Source organism: Enoplosus armatus, chromosome 20, assembly GCF_043641665.1.
Source record: "Enoplosus armatus isolate fEnoArm2 chromosome 20, fEnoArm2.hap1, whole genome shotgun sequence".
In the NCBI taxonomy this organism is placed as follows: Eukaryota; Metazoa; Chordata; class Actinopteri; order Centrarchiformes; family Enoplosidae; genus Enoplosus; species Enoplosus armatus.
In genome coordinates this window covers 13,387,950-13,406,103 of record NC_092199.1, presented here as the reverse complement: position 1 = coordinate 13,406,103, position 18,154 = coordinate 13,387,950, and the positions used below count along the sequence as shown (strand labels likewise).

At 42.6% G+C, this 18,154-nt stretch overlaps 1 protein-coding gene across 3 annotated transcripts in view; it reads right to left on the bottom strand.

Annotated features, from left to right (window-relative positions):
* The window catches only part of trrap (transformation/transcription domain-associated protein), a 76,208-nt gene extending 59,883 nt beyond the window's left edge, over positions 1-16,325 (bottom strand). For 2 of the 3 annotated variants that reach the window (XM_070926531.1, XM_070926533.1), the window contains exons 1-28: positions 16,226-16,325; positions 15,409-15,458; positions 14,993-15,103; positions 14,607-14,711; positions 14,272-14,355; positions 13,946-14,002; positions 13,651-13,776; positions 13,062-13,139; positions 12,544-12,632; positions 11,837-11,933; positions 10,892-11,030; positions 10,115-10,193; positions 9,279-9,513; positions 8,843-9,179; positions 8,616-8,713; positions 8,278-8,472; positions 7,955-8,146; positions 7,717-7,882; positions 7,366-7,622; positions 6,659-6,859; positions 5,360-5,511; positions 3,286-3,485; positions 2,767-2,984; positions 2,422-2,619; positions 1,940-2,200; positions 1,642-1,803; positions 1,199-1,295; positions 761-882 (exon numbers count right to left, since the gene is read on the bottom strand). In XM_070926531.1, the coding sequence (XP_070782632.1) occupies positions 761-882; positions 1,199-1,295; positions 1,642-1,803; positions 1,940-2,200; positions 2,422-2,619; positions 2,767-2,984; positions 3,286-3,485; positions 5,360-5,511; positions 6,659-6,859; positions 7,366-7,622; positions 7,717-7,882; positions 7,955-8,146; positions 8,278-8,472; positions 8,616-8,713; positions 8,843-9,179; positions 9,279-9,513; positions 10,115-10,193; positions 10,892-11,030; positions 11,837-11,933; positions 12,544-12,632; positions 13,062-13,139; positions 13,651-13,776; positions 13,946-14,002; positions 14,272-14,355; positions 14,607-14,711; positions 14,993-15,103; positions 15,409-15,458; positions 16,226-16,325 (4,206 nt within the window). The remainder of the gene's footprint in view (positions 1-760; positions 883-1,198; positions 1,296-1,641; positions 1,804-1,939; positions 2,201-2,421; positions 2,620-2,766; positions 2,985-3,285; positions 3,486-5,359; positions 5,512-6,658; positions 6,860-7,365; positions 7,623-7,716; positions 7,883-7,954; positions 8,147-8,277; positions 8,473-8,615; positions 8,714-8,842; positions 9,180-9,278; positions 9,514-10,114; positions 10,194-10,891; positions 11,031-11,836; positions 11,934-12,543; positions 12,633-13,061; positions 13,140-13,650; positions 13,777-13,945; positions 14,003-14,271; positions 14,356-14,606; positions 14,712-14,992; positions 15,104-15,408; positions 15,459-16,225) is intronic. The other variant, XM_070926532.1, reaches the window with a different exon arrangement.
* Positions 16,326-18,154: the final 1,829 nt, after the last annotated feature.

The following is an 18,154-nucleotide window of genomic DNA, read 5'->3' as shown; positions in this document are numbered from 1 at the left end:
CAGAAATGGAAGGGAAAGGGGACAAAGAGCTCAGGCTAGATTGATAGAGGCTAAGATGGTATGGATACTTTGATGAATAGAGGCAGGACTGGTTCAGGGACAGTGTGATAAAGCAGAGGGAGGTCCATATGAAGATAACTGGGTGGGGAAATGGTATGAGGGGAGGATTAAGAAAGGACTTTTAAGATGGCAAATGATATGAGTGATACAGATAAAAGACTAATGAAGCAGGAAGAACAACGGAAAACAAGATAATAAATTATACATAGAAAACAAAAAATACAAAACAAGCACAGTATAACGTAACATAAGAGCAAATGATACAAATAGATAAATCAAGAGGGAAAAGCATATGGGTAACACAGTAGAAGGCCATTTCAAAAAGTGCAGAAAATGTGATTTTAGAAAAGATTTAAGGGCTGTCACCAAATTCAACAGTTTGATCTTGGGTAGACCGCTTCATATCTTAAGGGCACAGTCTTTAATCCAGATTTAGAAAGGTCATGTCTGTGGGTCTCAGGCAGTGTTTTTGCTCAAAAGGAGTTGCAGCTGAAGTGAGTGATATAACACAGGTCTGAGCGTTGTAAGTAATCGTAAAAGTAGACCATAAAAAGCCAGTTGGGCATCATGACATTGTATATGCTAAGTCTAATAAGTGATGAAATATGAGAAATCATTCACTTTTTAAAAGTAGCTATTCTACAAACAGAAATGGACTGGTTATACTTGGTAAAGATGATGGGTTTGAGGGGGCACTGACCTTCCTCATACATGCCTCGCCCGCTTCCTGCAGTTCATTGTTGGTGGAGTTGAGGGCTTTAAACAGGGCAGCAATGATCTTCTCTCTGGACTGTGGCAAGTAATTACAGGCTGCCAGGGCATCTAAACAGGAAAGAAAGAACATCAGTGACATTAAAGTCTTCCTTTCTGACAAGAAACAGACAAGAGATGATCAAATCAATACAATAAGGCAAACATAACAAGTCAGATTATTTCCAATTCATAGTGGTAAAAAGATAAAGGCACAAAATATGGTCAACGTTAATTATCAAAACAATCTCTGCTCACATGACAACAATAGTTAGACCATCAAATTATAATGAATTGTGAATAGTTTGCAAATTTCAGGTATTTAGCTTCATCTAGAACAACTTGCAATGAACACAAAAGACGAGTAACAGATTCAGCAGAGACTCACTGAGAGCAGCGATGCGAAGGGGAACCAGGGAGGGGAGGCTCTTGTAACAGGGCAGCTTCATCAGAGCAGCATCCTCTGCCTCACACAGATTCAACAGCTACAAAGAGAAGGGGAGAAAATACACACACAAAAAGGTCAGAGGTCAATGATCAGCGTGCTAAAGTGGTGATTTAACATATTTATGTTTGCAAGAGTCCACCGTCTGTAAAATGTTCTCCGTTCTCCTCTTTTGTGAAAAATATGCAAGATCCTGAGTGCTTGAGATGCTTTTGCACCATAACATTGTGCAAAATGTCATTTAAATATATGTTTTAATATGGAAAAAAAGAGTTTACAATGTGCTTGAATGTGTTTGTATAAATAAAAACAAGAACAACAAAAAGAATATGATCAAAACTAATAAAACAACTGATTAATGTCAGTGACTTCTGCATCTTGCATACCTCTGTGTAGAAGACCTTGTGCTCCATGACATTGAGATCCATTGTGAAGAGGCGGGGCTGCAGGGTGGTGCAGAAGGTGTTGCCCTCCATAAGGCCGATCTGGGCGTTGGCAGGCTGGTGGCGGAGCAGGTGTTTCTTGGGGGGAACCATATCTTGCAACACCTGAAGAGAAAAACAATCAATAATTGTGGATTAAAGGACATTTTGTATTTCACTCTCAAGTTCTGTTTCAAAATTGAGAGACTCTCAGGTGGTGTCAGCCCAGAATGGTCAAAAACTTCATGGTCCTTGGTTTCACCTCTTTGTGTGGCTCCATGATGACGGTAACACTCTTGCCGGTGACCTGGGCGAGCACCTGCAGGGAGTGCATGGCCTGCTTTCTGACGGTTGAGTTTGGGGAGGTGACCTCTCGGACCAGGTCATGCGTGACCATGTGGAAAGACTTGTCCTGTGCAGCCAGCAGCTCCTCCGTCTTTTCTTCATCTTTCAGTGGAGTGGCACAGCGCACAAGCAACTGCTCCAGGGTGGTCTTCGCCATGGCTACTGCTCCATTTGACACCTTATTGTGAAAATCAATAGGGTAGTAAGTACAAGGCCACTGCAGTGAGAGAACAGTGGTGTGACCGAGAGCAAAGTTGTTACATTGCACCTGCTGCAAGTCTTTGTGAAACATCATGTGAGGACAAAAGCTGACAACAAGTCGAAAGAAGGTAAATCTACTCCTCCTGAAATGATTTGCTAAATATTAGATTTGATAGATATTCAGTCATCTCCTCTCACCTCTCCTGTGAGGTCCATCATGACAAAAAGCAGGGCCTTGAGAAAGGTGAGCTGGTTCTGTAGGACCCAGATCAGAGGCAGTCTTTCCATCAGGAACTTGATGGACACCACACCGCCAAGCTTGGCATACCAGGCCTGCTCATAGCAGCAGGCGCACAGACGCTCCACAATGTAGGAGAATAAGGGCAGCTGGCATGCCTGAAGGTGTAGACAAGAGGCCAGGATGATTAACTGATTCCCATTTAAAAACTATACCACAGAAACAAAACAATTGGCACGATGAGCAAAAGTGTCAATGTCTTTATTGCATTCACAAACAACTGAACCCTCCTCCCAGTGACTTACCCTCTCCTTGGAGCCAAGGATGATGCTGGCCACGTCGAAGATAACAGCCAGGGCAACTTCTCCAATCTTACACAGCTCTTTCTCCTCGTAGGCCATGCAGATAGCTATGGCATCAATCAGAACCAGCGGATCCATGCCCTTTGAGCCGTTCTCCTCACTGTGGAACATGGCTGTGCTTGGCTGGCTGCCCAGCTGGTAGCACGGCAGCAGGAACGGACCTGGGAAAAAGGGAGAGGACAACAGGAATTATGATTATATGTATGTAATTATACGTATATGTATGTATGAATTTTTATATAGATTAAATGTTACAACTACAGTACATGTAACTTTTAAATATCTATTACTTTTTTATGTTGTGTCAAATGAAAAAGCCAGAATTCTAATAACACCAGAGAAAGGACAAAATTGGAAAGTGACTGATTTTCTTGTGCAGATGGGAATAAATGCCAATGCCAGGGCAAAACAGAAAGCTAATATTAGATGTAGAGAGTACGAAGAGCACCAGCAGTCCCTCACCACACTGCTGAGCCACAGCGACCATGGTGTAATGGCGAATCAGGCTGGCTACGAAGGGCAGCGCGCTGGGCCTCAGGTCCTTTATCACAGCAGACATGAATGCCCCAGTCAGGGCCTGTTCAAAAGTTCTGCGGGCAGGCGTGTCTTGTGCTTTGTAGCGGTGAGAGATGATGACATTGGGGATCCACTTCTCAGCAAAGCTAATGGGGGAGAACATCCACACAATGAGTTAGAGGATTACATATCAACAAGGACAATATAACAACACGTGGCAGTGGCACAGAAACTTTCTTTAAGCTGAAAGCCCAAAAATCATTTAATGGTTTGTGTTCAGCCTTTTCGTCCAATGTTTCAAAATAAAGATCCACGTCCGCTGCCTCTCTGCAGTCCCCAAACCTGTAACTCTGATTCTCTTTGTCCTTAAATTCTCTCTCTCCTCTTCGCTCCTGCCTTTCTATTCCTCTGCCTCCCTCTTTGTCCCCTGTTGGTATTTTTGTTATTTACAGCTGCTAACGGCAACTGGGCTGTGGTGTGATTGAGCAGCTGTTTTCTCCATGCTTGAGCTTGTGTTTTATAATGCCACACGCCAGGGGCAGACCTGATGGATCGCTTCATTTCATTATTGCCATTTAAAAGACTACTCTTTGGAGGAGGAGAGAGAAGGGGAAGGGGGGTGGAGGGGGGGGGGGGGGGGCTGAGAGGAAAGGACAGAGGCGAGCAAGGAACATGGCGGATGGAAAAAGTGGAGGGTGGCGTGGTTGACAGAATGTCAGATCAATTGCCCTTCACTTATTCGGCGGCCTGCCACTCCAACACTGCTCCGTTCCGCTCCATGTATCTTTTTTCCCTTTTAAAACTGGAAGGATATACAGTGACCAAATACTGAGGCAAAGAGAGATGGTGTGAAGATGAAGTGAGGGGGAGGTAGAGAGAGAGAGAGAGAGAGAGAGAGAAAAGGAGACTAAATCTTTCAAGAGAGAGAGGACACTGCAAATCGAGACATCTGACAAGAGGCGGCGGCAGGTGCAGGGCCCCAGATCATAACTGACACACTTCATTATCCCGGCAGAAATGTGCACACAGACGTACTCGTGTGCATGTGTGTGTTAGTGCGTAATGACAGGAGAGTGTAAGGGGCATGGTGCAGCGTAAACAGACAGGGGAAAGTCAATTAGCCCCTGCCCGGGGATCAATGATGGTAATGTGACTAACCCACCCGATGTCCAACCCCCCTTCTTGTTTGTCTGTTCATGTATGTGTCTCCGCCTCGCAGTGAAGTCTGCCAGAGGGGTGGGGGGCCTGTGAGTGTGTAATTAGCAACTCCCGCTCTTGAGATGGAATTGATGAGGCAGTGTGTGGCGGGGAGAGGGGTGAAGACGAGACTTGAGAAAGCAGGGCATGTCAGCAGGTGGCGGGACAGGGGTGGAGGTAATGGGGAGGTGGGACGAGCTGGTGTGATTGGGTGGGCTTGTGAGAGATCAGACAAGAATGGGGGGGGGGGGGGGGGGTAAGCAGTGGGCATGGGCAGAGGTCAAGGTCATGTTGAGTCAAGTAAAAGTTAAAGAGGGGGATGATTGATTGGAGACCTGGCTGTGTATGGACTCAACATCAAGCGTGGGATATGTCATTGTAAAACCCCTGCCATTTGTGTCGACTTAACTAACTTAACACAGCAACACGAAACATATACATACTGGGCCTGGGCGTTAAAACGATAGAGATATGTACCGCCAACAGACACTTCACCAACAGCTAGTTGTCGATAGTTTCACTTAAGTGCATTAACTGCATACTGCTATGAAAGCATATAACAAATACGCCCTGGCTCAAAAACAGATTATTATATCCTGCTGCTATGAGTGATATGCAAACAGCCAATCATTTAACAGGTGTGTTGTTCAGTTGCACCATCGTCATGTGACACAACAACAGAAACAGAGTGGAGAGAGAGAAATTAGTGCAGATGGTGAGGACATCAACCTTTTTTTCTCCTCAATTAATTGTAAAAAGAAAAAAAGGCCACAATATCAAGGCGTATGCCACAGTCCAAATCAAACCCAGAATGTTTACTTACTTGGGATGAGACAGAAGCTGGTAGAGAGCGTGCTTGTTGTCATCCAGACTGGTCATGGCCACCAGGAAACACTTAATGACCTCCCAGGCCTGTCGTCTGTAGTAGGGCTCCGTGTTGGCACTCTTCAGACAGTCTAGAGCTGTCTCTATCGCCTAGGAAGGAATACACCAGACAAATCTTACTTCAAAATCTTCACCATTTTGTATTGTGAAATGACAAGTTCCTATGTTGCAAAATACCAATATTCCTAAATCATTAAATTGTGATATATGACTATATATGTGATTAATTTGCAGGAAGTAACACAGGGCGCCATCTGGCCAAGCAAAGGTCATTATGATATCTACATTATGAGCTGACAAGCCACAGCAGCCACGCACTTAAAAAGGGAGAAAATGAACTAATTAATGCCACTCAGAACAGAGGGGAGAAGATGAAAAGGATGCAAGAACAGAGGGAGGATGAGAGGAGAGATGAGGGCACAGCAGAATTGAATTGTAGATCTGTCTGTGTATTAGGATATCAAGTACTGACAAGTACTCCATTACTAGTATTTATGAAATTTAAGGGAAAAGGAAGATGCAAACTTCTGAGAAAACACAGCTTTCTAATTGAAAAAATTAGATTTAAGAGATGAGATGGAATTGGATAAGAACTTGAAAAGTAAATGAAGCAGAAGAAATCCAGAGATGTGCGGCTTAAATGAGTGTTTTTACATGTTGTACTACCTTGAAGAGATTCAAGTTATTCAGATCACTGTTATTTGAACTCTCTGTCTACCTTGCAGCACTTTAAACAGTCTCTCCGTCAATATGCCAACTAACCGTATGGCTGTACCATGAGCCTGCTAGAGATTCATGCCTTCAGCCTGTGCATGTGGGTGTGCAGCATGCGAGAGTGTGTGAGTCTGTGCGTGCTGCCTGCGCCCATGATGATGGCAAACACACAGATGGATAGCCAGAAAGAAGGAGCAGCCATTAGTGAGAGTAAATAATGCCGTCATGGTGGCCCACACTAGATTGATGATTACTGACTGGGGATGAGGAGGAGAAACAGGAGATGAATTTAATTACCTGGAGGACACACACATCTCATCCCTCACTCTCTTTCTCTCTCACACACACACACACACAAACCCTGACAAGGATATATTGCTCTCAGTGGGGAACAATAACGAGGAATATCAAGCTCTTTTACGTTTAATTATTTCTTTCTGAAACTGAGATACAAAAAGGTAAAAAGGGAGAGAAAGGGTCTTCAGACTGGTTTCAGGAAATGTAACAAACTGTGTGGTCTCACCTTCTCCATGGGTAGCTGTATGTACGTCCTGCAGTCAGTGAATTCAGCCTTGATGCTGGGTCCCTGGACCTCAGTCACCACATAATGCAGCCTCTGAGACTCCTTCAGCATCTTCCTGTTGCTGCCACCGAACTTTCCCAACACCCGGTATGCTACGTGAGAGATGCTCTCAGCTGGGTTACGGAGGGTACGCCACAAGGCCTGCAGCACAGGAAAAGGAGGGGAGCAATTATAAGCTTCAGTTTTGATAGGAAATAAGACAAGCAGGGAAATAAACTGAATCACTTAAAACAGCTGATCACTGTCAAAACTGTGATGACAGATTACAATCATTACTGCTACACTACATTAAACATAAACAAGATGCTGGGAGAGCTAATGAGTCGCTGTAGGTTACTAGCTACAGTAGGTTGCATTTAATTATAATCACAACTGTCTATTTGGTTAGGGAAAGGTATACAGTTTGTAACAATGCTGAGCTAGTTGTATAAAAAAACAACAGTAGTATTGTGGTGAAGAGGTGTGCGAGTGATCCTGGTTCAGTGTGTTGTCTGCAGATATTGTCGTGTCCACTGTTGACCACTAGAGGGCAGATATGCTAAGTGATATTGAGAGAATGATCTAATGAATGGATATGAACAAGTTGCTTTTTGAATCTAAACGTGTCCTGCCAGGCAGCTCAGTAAAAAATGCAACTCCCTGCCCACCTGCATGAGCTCCGCCCTGACAGGCTGAATGTGGTCATAGAGGAAGTCAGGCTGTAGGTTGTCCACGCACAGCTCCAGGGTGCGAAGGCCCTGGCTGACCAGAGTCTGAGAGCCATTGAGGGCAGACACCAGTGGATCCATTAGCATGGGTAAGTAGGGCAGCAGGGAGCTCAAACGCACGGGCACCGTCAAACACAACTCCACGAATAGATCCTTCATGTGCTGCTTGTGAAGGCCACTCTGCAGCATGTTCAGACCTGACAGCATGGAGAGGGGAGAAAGAGAAGTGTTACAGAGGGGTATACTTTTTCACACTTGTCTTGAATTCAGAGTAACGGTGTGTGAGGCTACCTTGCAGCAGGTTGGGTAGAAGGGGCAGGAACTCCTGGTACAGCAGGTCATGGCTGCCTCCACCAATGGAGCGGAAGAGAGCCCGGAGAAGCAGGAAGTAGTTGTAGGGTTCCTTAGCTGATTGGGCCAGCTCCATGGAGCTGTTCACTATCTTGTGGAGGTGTGGCTGAGGAAACAGTCATATTAGTAAAGAGTGACAAAGATAAAGAAAAACTAACCTCACAAAAAACCTGCTTACCTTGAGCATCTGCTCATTCTCAGCAGCAAACAGTGACACTGAGCCAAAGACTAGTTTGAAGAGCTTGAGGTAAAGGTTTGAGAGCTCAACATTGGAGCCCATCTCTGGCAGTCTCTCAAGAAGATACTCCACCAGGATGGTGGCAAATAGAGCAGACGTTGACAGGTTGGCCAGGAAAGAATTTGCCACAATCTGAGAAACAACAGAAAACAAGAATTCATTCAGACTGAATTGTTATGCAATTACTATAATTGTGAGAAGAATATATCTCCCTTAATACAAAACTTACAGCATTTCTTGTTTATATGTGGGACAGCATGTACCTGCAGTGCATAGTTCTTGGAGATCCTCTCCACCATGTATGGCACAGTTGTTTGAAAGATCTCCTTGAATGTGAGGGGGTTCATCATGGTGAAGACCCCAGCAAAGTGCTCGAGAACCTCTTTCTCCTCCTTCATGCGTACAGTCTGACAGTTGGCCACCCTGATGTACGTCTGCTGGTTATTGGCAACCTGTACCTGGTCAGGAGAAACATGAGCTGTTTACTTAGTTGTTTGGCATTTTATATGCACTTGCACCTCCACAGACCTTTACATTTTTACTTTAATCACCATTGCACAAATAAAAATACTGATGGTATAGATAAGATCTTTGGCTGTACCTGGTAGATGTCCAAGGCCTGCATGGCGTATTTTACCAGCTTAATGTAGATTTGTGTCTCCTTTGGCTGAAGCTGCTTGTTAGGAATGAATTGAGCCTCTGGAAAAGTCCCCAAAAACACAATCATTGATAAATATGCGTTTATATGCTGCACACTTAGCTAGATGCTTTTCAAATAAAGTGCCTAAAGCCATCATGGTTGTTGAGGATGGATCTGTGTCCTCTCACCTCCTGGGGCCTTGCAAGAAGTGATGCCCCAAGTAATTGTCTTCACTCCGCACACCAGAGTCTTGACTAAGCTGCGGCAGTCCGACACCTGAAACGTCTGCTTGTCTTCCTTCTCTCCAGGTCGGTCAAAGGGCGTTGCTGGGGGTGGAGGCGCCGGTGTAACTGGCGTGGGAGGAGCGGGAGGTTGAATGGCAGGGGTGGTGGATGGAGTGGGTGTGGCTGGTACCCCGGGCAACGCCCCAGGATCAACCACACCCATCTCTGACTGGGGCTTGCACTTCTTGAAGATGGAGACAAGCTGGTAGCGTGCAATGGTGTGAAACTTGAGCACAAACACCTGAGTTATAGGAGAAAGAGGGGAAATTTGTTTCTTTATCAATGTGTTTGAAATATACATCAGTGTCTTTTCTATTGATCCAGGCTCTGCGCTGCCTACCTCCAGCATCCTCATCAGGATGTCCCGTCCATTGCCGTTCTCCTGCTCTGACTTTGAGCGGATGCAGTCCACCAGGTTGAGCAGCAGCTTGCAGGACATGGTCTGGATGTTACTGGGAAGTGACTCGTCATCAATGTTCTTGGCAAATAGCTGCACGGCTAGGGATAAATCTGTCAGGGGCAAGTTCTGGCGAACGTGGTGCACCAGGTCTGCTAGTGTGCTGTAGGCCAAGGGTCTGGAGAGAAAGAGACACATGTAACTATGACATCTGGAGCAGAATTATTATCATATTTTATGACATAGTAGTGAAAAAGGCTGTGCTCCAGTAAACTGACATTTACTAAGTAATCAGGAAAACAGAAGTCAGGAAAAGCTTGACAGATATGGAAAGTAGCTTGTGAGGAAGATGTGAGAGAGAAAGAGAGAGAGGAGGTGAGATAATGAGTGACACTGATAGTCCTGCCAGGTCTCAGCCAACTGCCTTGTTTCCCATGTAGTACTAATGTGAAATGACAGCTATTCTGTTGATGAGGTGAGCTGGTTCGGCATCTGAAGAGGGTCAATGAGGTTTAGAAATCGACCTAAGGGATGATATGCGAGCAGCCTGCCCTCTACAGAAGCGGCCGTACATGACAACTTGACAGTGCGATCTGCGCTGCAGTGTTGGAGTCAGCTTCACTGAGAATTTCGGCAGCACTGAGAACTGCCTGATTAATATGCGAGGACACTTAACATGCACCTGGCTGAGCAATCAACCACGAAAGGCAGGGAGGGGGAGAGAGAGAGGGTACTGACATCAAGGAGATCAAATGATCGTGAACGCACACAAAACTCACCTAAGAGTCTCTCGAGCGGTGTAACCAGAGCCGATCAGGATGGATTCATCGAAAAGTTTGTCCATGCAAGGTATAAACTCTGAAACACGAGATACATTTTCATGGCCTGATTCAAAGATATTAGGTGTGCCCCATGCGATATATGGTGTTAAATAACATTTTTTTTTTTACAAGAAAAGAGAATAATAAACATACATAAAATAATAGAAATGTTTTAATAACTGTATCACTGCCCCTCTCCCTGCTTTGTCGAGAAGAGAACTGTCACAATTATTTCCTCAGTTTTCTGCAACTCCATGATGTCAAATCTCTTGCAGAAAAAGAGACGAATCACTGAAAATGGTTTGAGCCACAGAAGAAGTAACTCACAGAAGTATAATGTAGGAAAATCATCCAAAATGTGTACCGTTGTCTCAAGATTTCACTGACGGACGGTTGAGCTTTTATTCCATTTCATTCAGCCTCACTTTTCAGCGCTCAGTGACCAAATCAGACTGAGGTTCTACAGCCACGGTTTGACAGCTAATAAAACTGTTATTTCAGAAGTGTGAAACGTGAAAAATGAAGTGTGACTTGGAAAGAGTCTAGACTGCTAATGTTTTGACCAGGAAGAACACATTAAACTGCAATTAGCCTTAACGTTTCTTCAACTTTCACTGAAGAGGAAAAAGAGTGTTGAAATGTATCTGCATTGTAAAAAAAAAAAAAAAAAAAAAAAAGCCTTCTCACTTTCCCATTTACACTGGTTTAGATGCATTTGTGTGTGTGTGTACTTACGGCTACGTAGGTCAGTTGTGAGGATGTGCTTGGCTGCAATGAGCAGTTCCTTGCGGAGGTGAGCAGTCTCAGAGGGGCAGTTGGATAGCAGCTGCAGCATGCCCTTTACCATCTGCTGAGAGTACTTCCCTACCAGGTCCTGATAGAGCAGACACACACACACACACACATGATTAAAAGCACAATTCATTTTTTATGTGTACAGAGGCAATTTAATATCTTTTGATTGAATTTGGACAGTCAGGGTGTCTGTAACAGCACACACAACAGTACAATAAATCATGTCGGTGGGTTAGAAGTCCTTTTTACGGTATTATCAGTGTATTTTGATGTTTGTACCAATTGTCTTGAGTTTTTATTGTCTTTTACACTGTTTCTGATAATGTCTGCACACAGTCAGTGTAGCAGGAGACAGCTCCAGAGGAAGCTATTTGTGCCATTCATTCTTGCTCAGTGTGAAAAGACTAAAGCAAATGTTAAGTCGTAATTTAATTTTTCAAAGTGTGTGTTCTATCTTTATTCTCCCCGGCTTCTGTGTCTTCATATCAGTGAGCCCATTATGTTACGCTCTGCTTCCTGCCAATCACCTGACGCCCACAAGAAGAAATGATATTCAGAAAACAATCCTTCAAAACACACCTGCTTGATTTACTACATCAACATCTCTATATTGTAGGGATCTTAGCTAGTAGTTCATGTTATGCCAGGTCTGACAACAGAATGCATTTCAAAAACAACAAAAAAAAAAGCATTTCAAAATTAGTACAGCATGTATATTACACATTGCACAAGTACAAGTACTGCCGAAAAAAATATTTACGATGATGGAAGTGAAATGGCTTCAACTATAAATGACAACTATTTTCCTTTAAGGCAAGATGTCTCATTGGACCTCTTCACTGATAGTGGAGACTGATGCAACACACAGCCATCAAACAAGTGTACCTGATAGATTCGGATGATGTAGGCCAGAAATGACAGAGTCTTGATCTGCGCAGCGATGAAGTCTGCATACAACTCCTTGTTATAAAGCTTGTGTTGCCTGCAAAGGAAGCCGCACGATTTACATACAAAAGCCGTTTATCGGACACATTAATGATGTTGTATACCTGCAGTAGGTGGCAATTATAGAGGTTGAAATTGTGGGTCTACATATGGGACTCAATTCTACATGGGTGACTGCTTTGTTTGCATCACAGCTGTTGCTGCATGTCAGGAAACTTTCTCTATACCTGCCAGACAGTGCTAAGGTATTTTTCTCTAAATTAACTCTGCTCCATTTCCTTCCTGTTCGGAATGCTTAACACAACTCTCTTCCTACCCTGAGAGGTTTCACCTCCTGCTAAGCCAATTTCTACAATTTTAACTTCCTCAAATGGATTTTAACTTTGGCTATGGCAGGCAAAGTGCCAAGAAACACCATCAACAAAATTACTGCAAGAGGGGGAGAAATAATAAAAAATGAAAAAATCAATTCTCTTAAACGTGCCCAAACTCATTTTAAAGGCTCTGAAGTAAACATGACAAAAGGCACACTCAAACTCCCATCTGAGACACGCTTGCACAGCCTGCATACATGAGTGACACACACACACACACACACACACACACACACACACACACACACACACACACACACACACACATCTCACCTGGCCTGCGGAGACACCTGCAGCATGATGGTGTTCATGATGAGAGGCACAAACTCTGACACCACATTGTGAATGTTCAGCTTATACAGCTGAGGGGACAGAGGAAACACAATCTCAGTTAATGAAGAACTAACCTCATTTTAATAAAAACACATTACTACAGAAGGAGTGATTCATTCCAAAACTCCACATTTTCATATGTATTTTTGGGGGGAAATATGCTAAAACGTCCATGACTCCAATTATCTAAAAATGCAGATGAGTAAATTCAGTTAGCGGTGTCAAAATCTTTGAAATGAATGGCAACTTAATTTCTACCCCTAAAAAGTAAGTATATTTTACCCCAAACTGTAATTTTGTCATTATGTTTCCTTTGCATTTAAATTGCAATTTTGTAAAGCAAAAAGCAGATTACACATTTTGCAATAACTCATTTCACTTATTCCTTTTTCCTGTCATCACTAAAAGGGGACCGTGTGACGGGTATATTTAGAGAAGTCCGGGAGTGTGTCACTAACCTGATACATCAGCACCACTATGATAGGCAGCTCTGCCAGCACCTTGAGAGACAAAGACCCCCGTGGGATGATGGTGTGCTAGAGGCAGAAAAAAAAAAAAAAAGACAGAAACACATTGAGGACGACTGAAATTACTGAATGACGAAAATGCTGGACACACCCATGTACAACTGAAACCATATCAAATAAAGTGATTCAGAAGATAGACCACTTCCTCAGTAAACAAAAGGTAGACTGGATTGAAACCTTGGCAGATACTGTACATTGTTCCTTCTGTAAGATTCAAGAAACGGGCAGTCATTAAAGGACTGAGTTCCTCAATGAGACAAATTCAGTGCAGCATCATGTTTAACTGACAGAGTGCACGTGTTATACAACTTTTACTTAAATATACTTTAAATACATGCTGAAAGAGAACATAATGTACTTTTTATGTATTTTCTATTTGAGGATAAATAAGAAGGCAGTCTCGTGTGCCAACGCAGTGCACTACTACCATCCGGTGGTTAGAGACAGTACTGTAAAAGTATGCAGTATGGAGAACTAACAGTGGAGATATAAAACGCTTACAAACTGTTGGTTAACTTACTGTTCGCGTTTCGCTGTCTTCCCTCTCAGGTGCAGTCTTAACCAACACCGATGTGATCATCCCTACCATTTCTGGAGAGGGAACCGTGTTCTCTGCTATCACCTGCGGGTTCTCAAAGTACCGGGCCTGGTGGGAGCAGAAAGAGACAGTGTTTAGAGGAAACACAGGCACAAGTGAGAAGGAAGAATGGCAGAGAGGAGATGGCAATGGCACGTTATTCTGTACTTCCAGTAAAATCAGAACCAAACACTTCTTCACTGAAAGCACAGCCACCTGCTGCAGGGGTTGTACTTACGACAACTTTCGGAAGGTCTTTGTATATCTGCTTCACGAAGTCCAGAAAGTGATGAATCTGAGAAGAGAGGATCATGGGAAACGTGTTAATCAAAGACTTCAATAATTGGTTGAAATGTTCCTTTTCTTTTTCATAAAGAATGAGAGGAAACTAATTATTCTTTAATGTCTTGGTTCCATTTGGTTCTATGAGGTATTAGTCATTAGTTGTGATGGTTTAATGATTATCACACCTCTGGCAAGCCAAAAAAAAACATATACATACTTTAACGGGAAAGAAGAACTTTTACAAACTAAGAAACATTTACAAGCAATAAGGCATCTCACCTCCTGGGAGATTGGAGGCCGGAACTGTTTGTGCAGCTCAATAATGATGCGAAGACATATCAGCACATTTTCCTCACTTTCAATCTGTGAAAAAAACATGAAGGTGACATGACTACACAATAGCTCCTATATGTATGGAAAGTATGGAACTGCATATATAACGAATATTTGCACTTTATGTGCATTTACTAAGCTTTGAAAACTTCTTAGCTCTCAGAAAATAAGGCAAAATCAACTAATATCAGTAAAATACTCCCAATACAGTTTTAAAGTAACTGGAAGATGCAACATAATGAAATGTAAAATGTTCTGTTGTAAGAGAATAGGACTCATACCTCCAGGAAGCGGAACATCACAGACAGGACGTTCTTGGTGTGTGGACGAAGGTGTTCATTTGTTGGAATGCGGTGGATGATTTCCAGCACCAGCTTCCTCAATTGCTGAAAGAATGGTTAATATGTTAAAGCCAAGTTTAGTGACTTATTTACCAAAATCACTTTGGAGAATTACCTCCTTACTTTAGAAAAGTGGGTGTGTGGGATTATAATCATAGCAAGCAGGTCAGCTAGTTAGTCCTGTGGAGACTAGTGTCAGCAACCAAATCAGTATTTCTGCTACACTAGAGTCTGTACACTAGTCTGTACAGTCGTTGAACATTGATGAATAGAATAAAATTGGTGAGTGCAGGACGAAGCCCAAGCCCTTGTCTTTAGCCACATACCTGTGTGGGTTTTTCTTGAAGGAATTGCACCTCTCCATCCTGAAGAAACGTGAGGAAGCGAGGGATGATGTGTTCCAAGAAGGTAGAGTACTGAGGCGAAGATGTCACATTCTGCAATTGACAAGCCAAAGACATTTTATGTCATGTAGTATCTCTGTAAAACTGTAGTATATCCTGTAGTCATGTTTCAGTGCTGTGCAAATCAAAGTTTCGTCTTTATTGCTGCAGGCTTTGTTCACTGCATCAAAAACTTACTGTATTTTTCCTGGGATCAGTTTCAAATTAAAAATCCTTGGCAAATTACATTATACTTTTGTGTAATCTATAAAATTTCTTAAAATCCATCATAATCCATCAGCAGAGACAAAGAAAATGAATCCTCTCCATCCCACACTGAGAGCATTCATCAAACTTACCTCAAAGTTCTCGCTGACCTCCTGCATCATCTTCAGCTTAGTTTCATCAGCTGGAAGTTGAAGGACAGAATGCCGCCATTAATCAGACTTGCTAATGATACAGTTCCACTCCTCATGGCCATCTCCATGTGCTCAGCAGGGACTCTCAGATCTTATCAGTTTTACTTTCAACGTCCAGCTTGATCAAAAGGTACATCAAGAAACACACTCACACTTCAACACGCTCACACAGACAAGCACTCTCCCAGACACACGTACCTTTGACTGGACTAAAGCATATCGCTCTCATCACATTGCCCATGCTAAGCACAAGTGCCTCATCTAAACCATTAATTATTTTGCTGACACTAAAGTGGCAGTGAACTTTCTGGGTTGCAGAAAGTTCACTGCAATGACAAGGTGCATGCAATGAATTCATATGTATGAGAAATATTACAAGAACCTATTTTTATGGGAATTTTACATAAATTCTTACACCAACTCTTATTATAGAAACATATTTTTACTACTATTAATTATTGCCAAATATTTAAACACTTGATTTAAAATAACTGACACCTAAAGTTGCATTTACACTAACCCATAATGTATCTGATCACCTGCTCATACTCTAAAGAAGGACACCAGCCCAAACGTTAGCATAAAGGATGCAAAAATAACATGATGAAATGGAAAACCTCTGGCTCAAAATCACTGCAAGTAAAGCGGATCACTTAGGGGCTGTCATCTGCCATTTTTCAGACATCTGACATAAGGATGGCTCTAACTCTGCCTAGATCACTGACTACTGAATACACTTTGAGGTCTGTGAACTTACGTGTGTTAGTGTCTGTGAGTGCTGCCACAAACTGCAGGTACTTCTTCATAAGTGTAGTCTGGTCGACCACAGTGGGGCTGGGCGCGGGCACAAAGGCCATGGTGGCAGCTGGGACAGACTGGGCTGCTGGGGGGAAAGGGGGCAGACAGCAGTCTACACAGATCTCAGTGTGAACTCATGTACACTGCAGAAATGAGAGGAAACACGAGATCTATAAACGTTCATCCGAGTGATTAAACTAACGTTATATTTGCTGTACATTTAGGCAAAACCCTGCGTTGTTACGGGAAATTCACAGCGTTTTACAAACAAGCCGGTAAAAGACACAAACATGCCTCCTAACGGGCGCACAGTGATGACATCATTATAAGCATCAGCTAGCATAATTTTTGTACACTCCGATAGTGTTTGTGAATTAAAAACTGTTTTTCAGAGTCAAAGTTGAAAGTATTTTATTTTTAGGATCCATACACGCTTATGCATTCGCTCAATATAGTCACAAAGGCATATATAATTTTACATTTGCAGAATACGTTAGCAACCGTTCGCTAATAAGCTAGCTTCCCCAAAGAAAGAAAGCGCTCGCCCATCCCCTAACGTTGAACTCTGTTAAAGAGAAAATAAACCCACCCCACAGGGAGAAAGCACCTTTTCTCAGACAAAAATCGGTTCAAAAGCTACTCATATACAGGACGCAGTGAAAAACACCTAATATTTAGCCAAGTTTATAAGAAAAAGGGAACCGTTTTCACTTACCCAGCACGGACAGGAAACTGTCGCTCTGCTCGCGCGGCTGCTCAGTGCTTGAGACCAGCAAAGATGTGTAATATCCCTCCGCGTATAGCGTATCGTATTTTCCCTATTTATCTATAAATTCAGTGTTAAAATGTTCGAGTGACATAGGTATATGCAGAGAAGCTACAATCAGATACAATCAATGTTCAGTTCTGTGAAAAGAGGTTTTATTGGTCAAAACGTTTTATTCTAGTACCATCGGAACGATACACTGTGAAAACCAAGGGATATAAGACCATCGTTTTCGATGGTCTTCTGGCTTCAATGATTATTAGCAGAGGAAATAAATTTGCGGATAACTGCGCATGGTCGCTGGCGGTGGCGGTAGTATGCCTCCATTGGTAGTACCCTCTGGGAGAGGTGGCCTGCATCTTTTCTAAGTGCATTAGAGCATGTAAAGCATTTCAAGACTGTAAATATACATAATATATATATGTAGACTGTAAATACATTTGTTGAATTATAAACTTAACCAGCAGTAGCAGCGGCAACATTACCACACAGGCCTATACACTGGCTTGCAGTTGTATTATTATCATTTTGGTTTAAGAGTATAAATTCTAAGTAATGGCTTTATTAATAGTTAATAAAACATTTGGCTTATGGTTTTTAGATCAGTTATAAATTAACAACTTTTGGGATGCCAGGTTGTGGAAAATCCCCTTTACTGTTGTTTCTGGTCCTCATTAATAGTTCGTACTGGGTATAATCTTTTAAAAGAGTCATTAATTCTGCAGTTGCAATGTTAATAAAGTCATTAATAATGGGTCATGGGTTTCACACTTTTTAGTAAGCCAATATGTCTGCAGAGTGTTTTTGTCTGTAATTATACATGTTGTTAAATTCATTTAGGTCCTGGTGCTGTGTAGTTATTTTACAGAAGGTCAGAGGTCAACTGGTTTAATGGGGTCTTCCTAATGAATTAAGGGGCTAAAAAATACAATGCAAGTCTTGCTGGAGGAGAATTAACATCATGAAGAATGAAGAATAATGAGAGCTGGACCACGAGATGGAATAACACTGGAACAGAATGAACTTAATTTATTCTTTGTTTTGATTAATTTCTTCCTACACTTGCTTTAGTTAGCATGGTTTGTTTTTTACCACAAGATGGCAGCCCAGTGACGGAGGCAG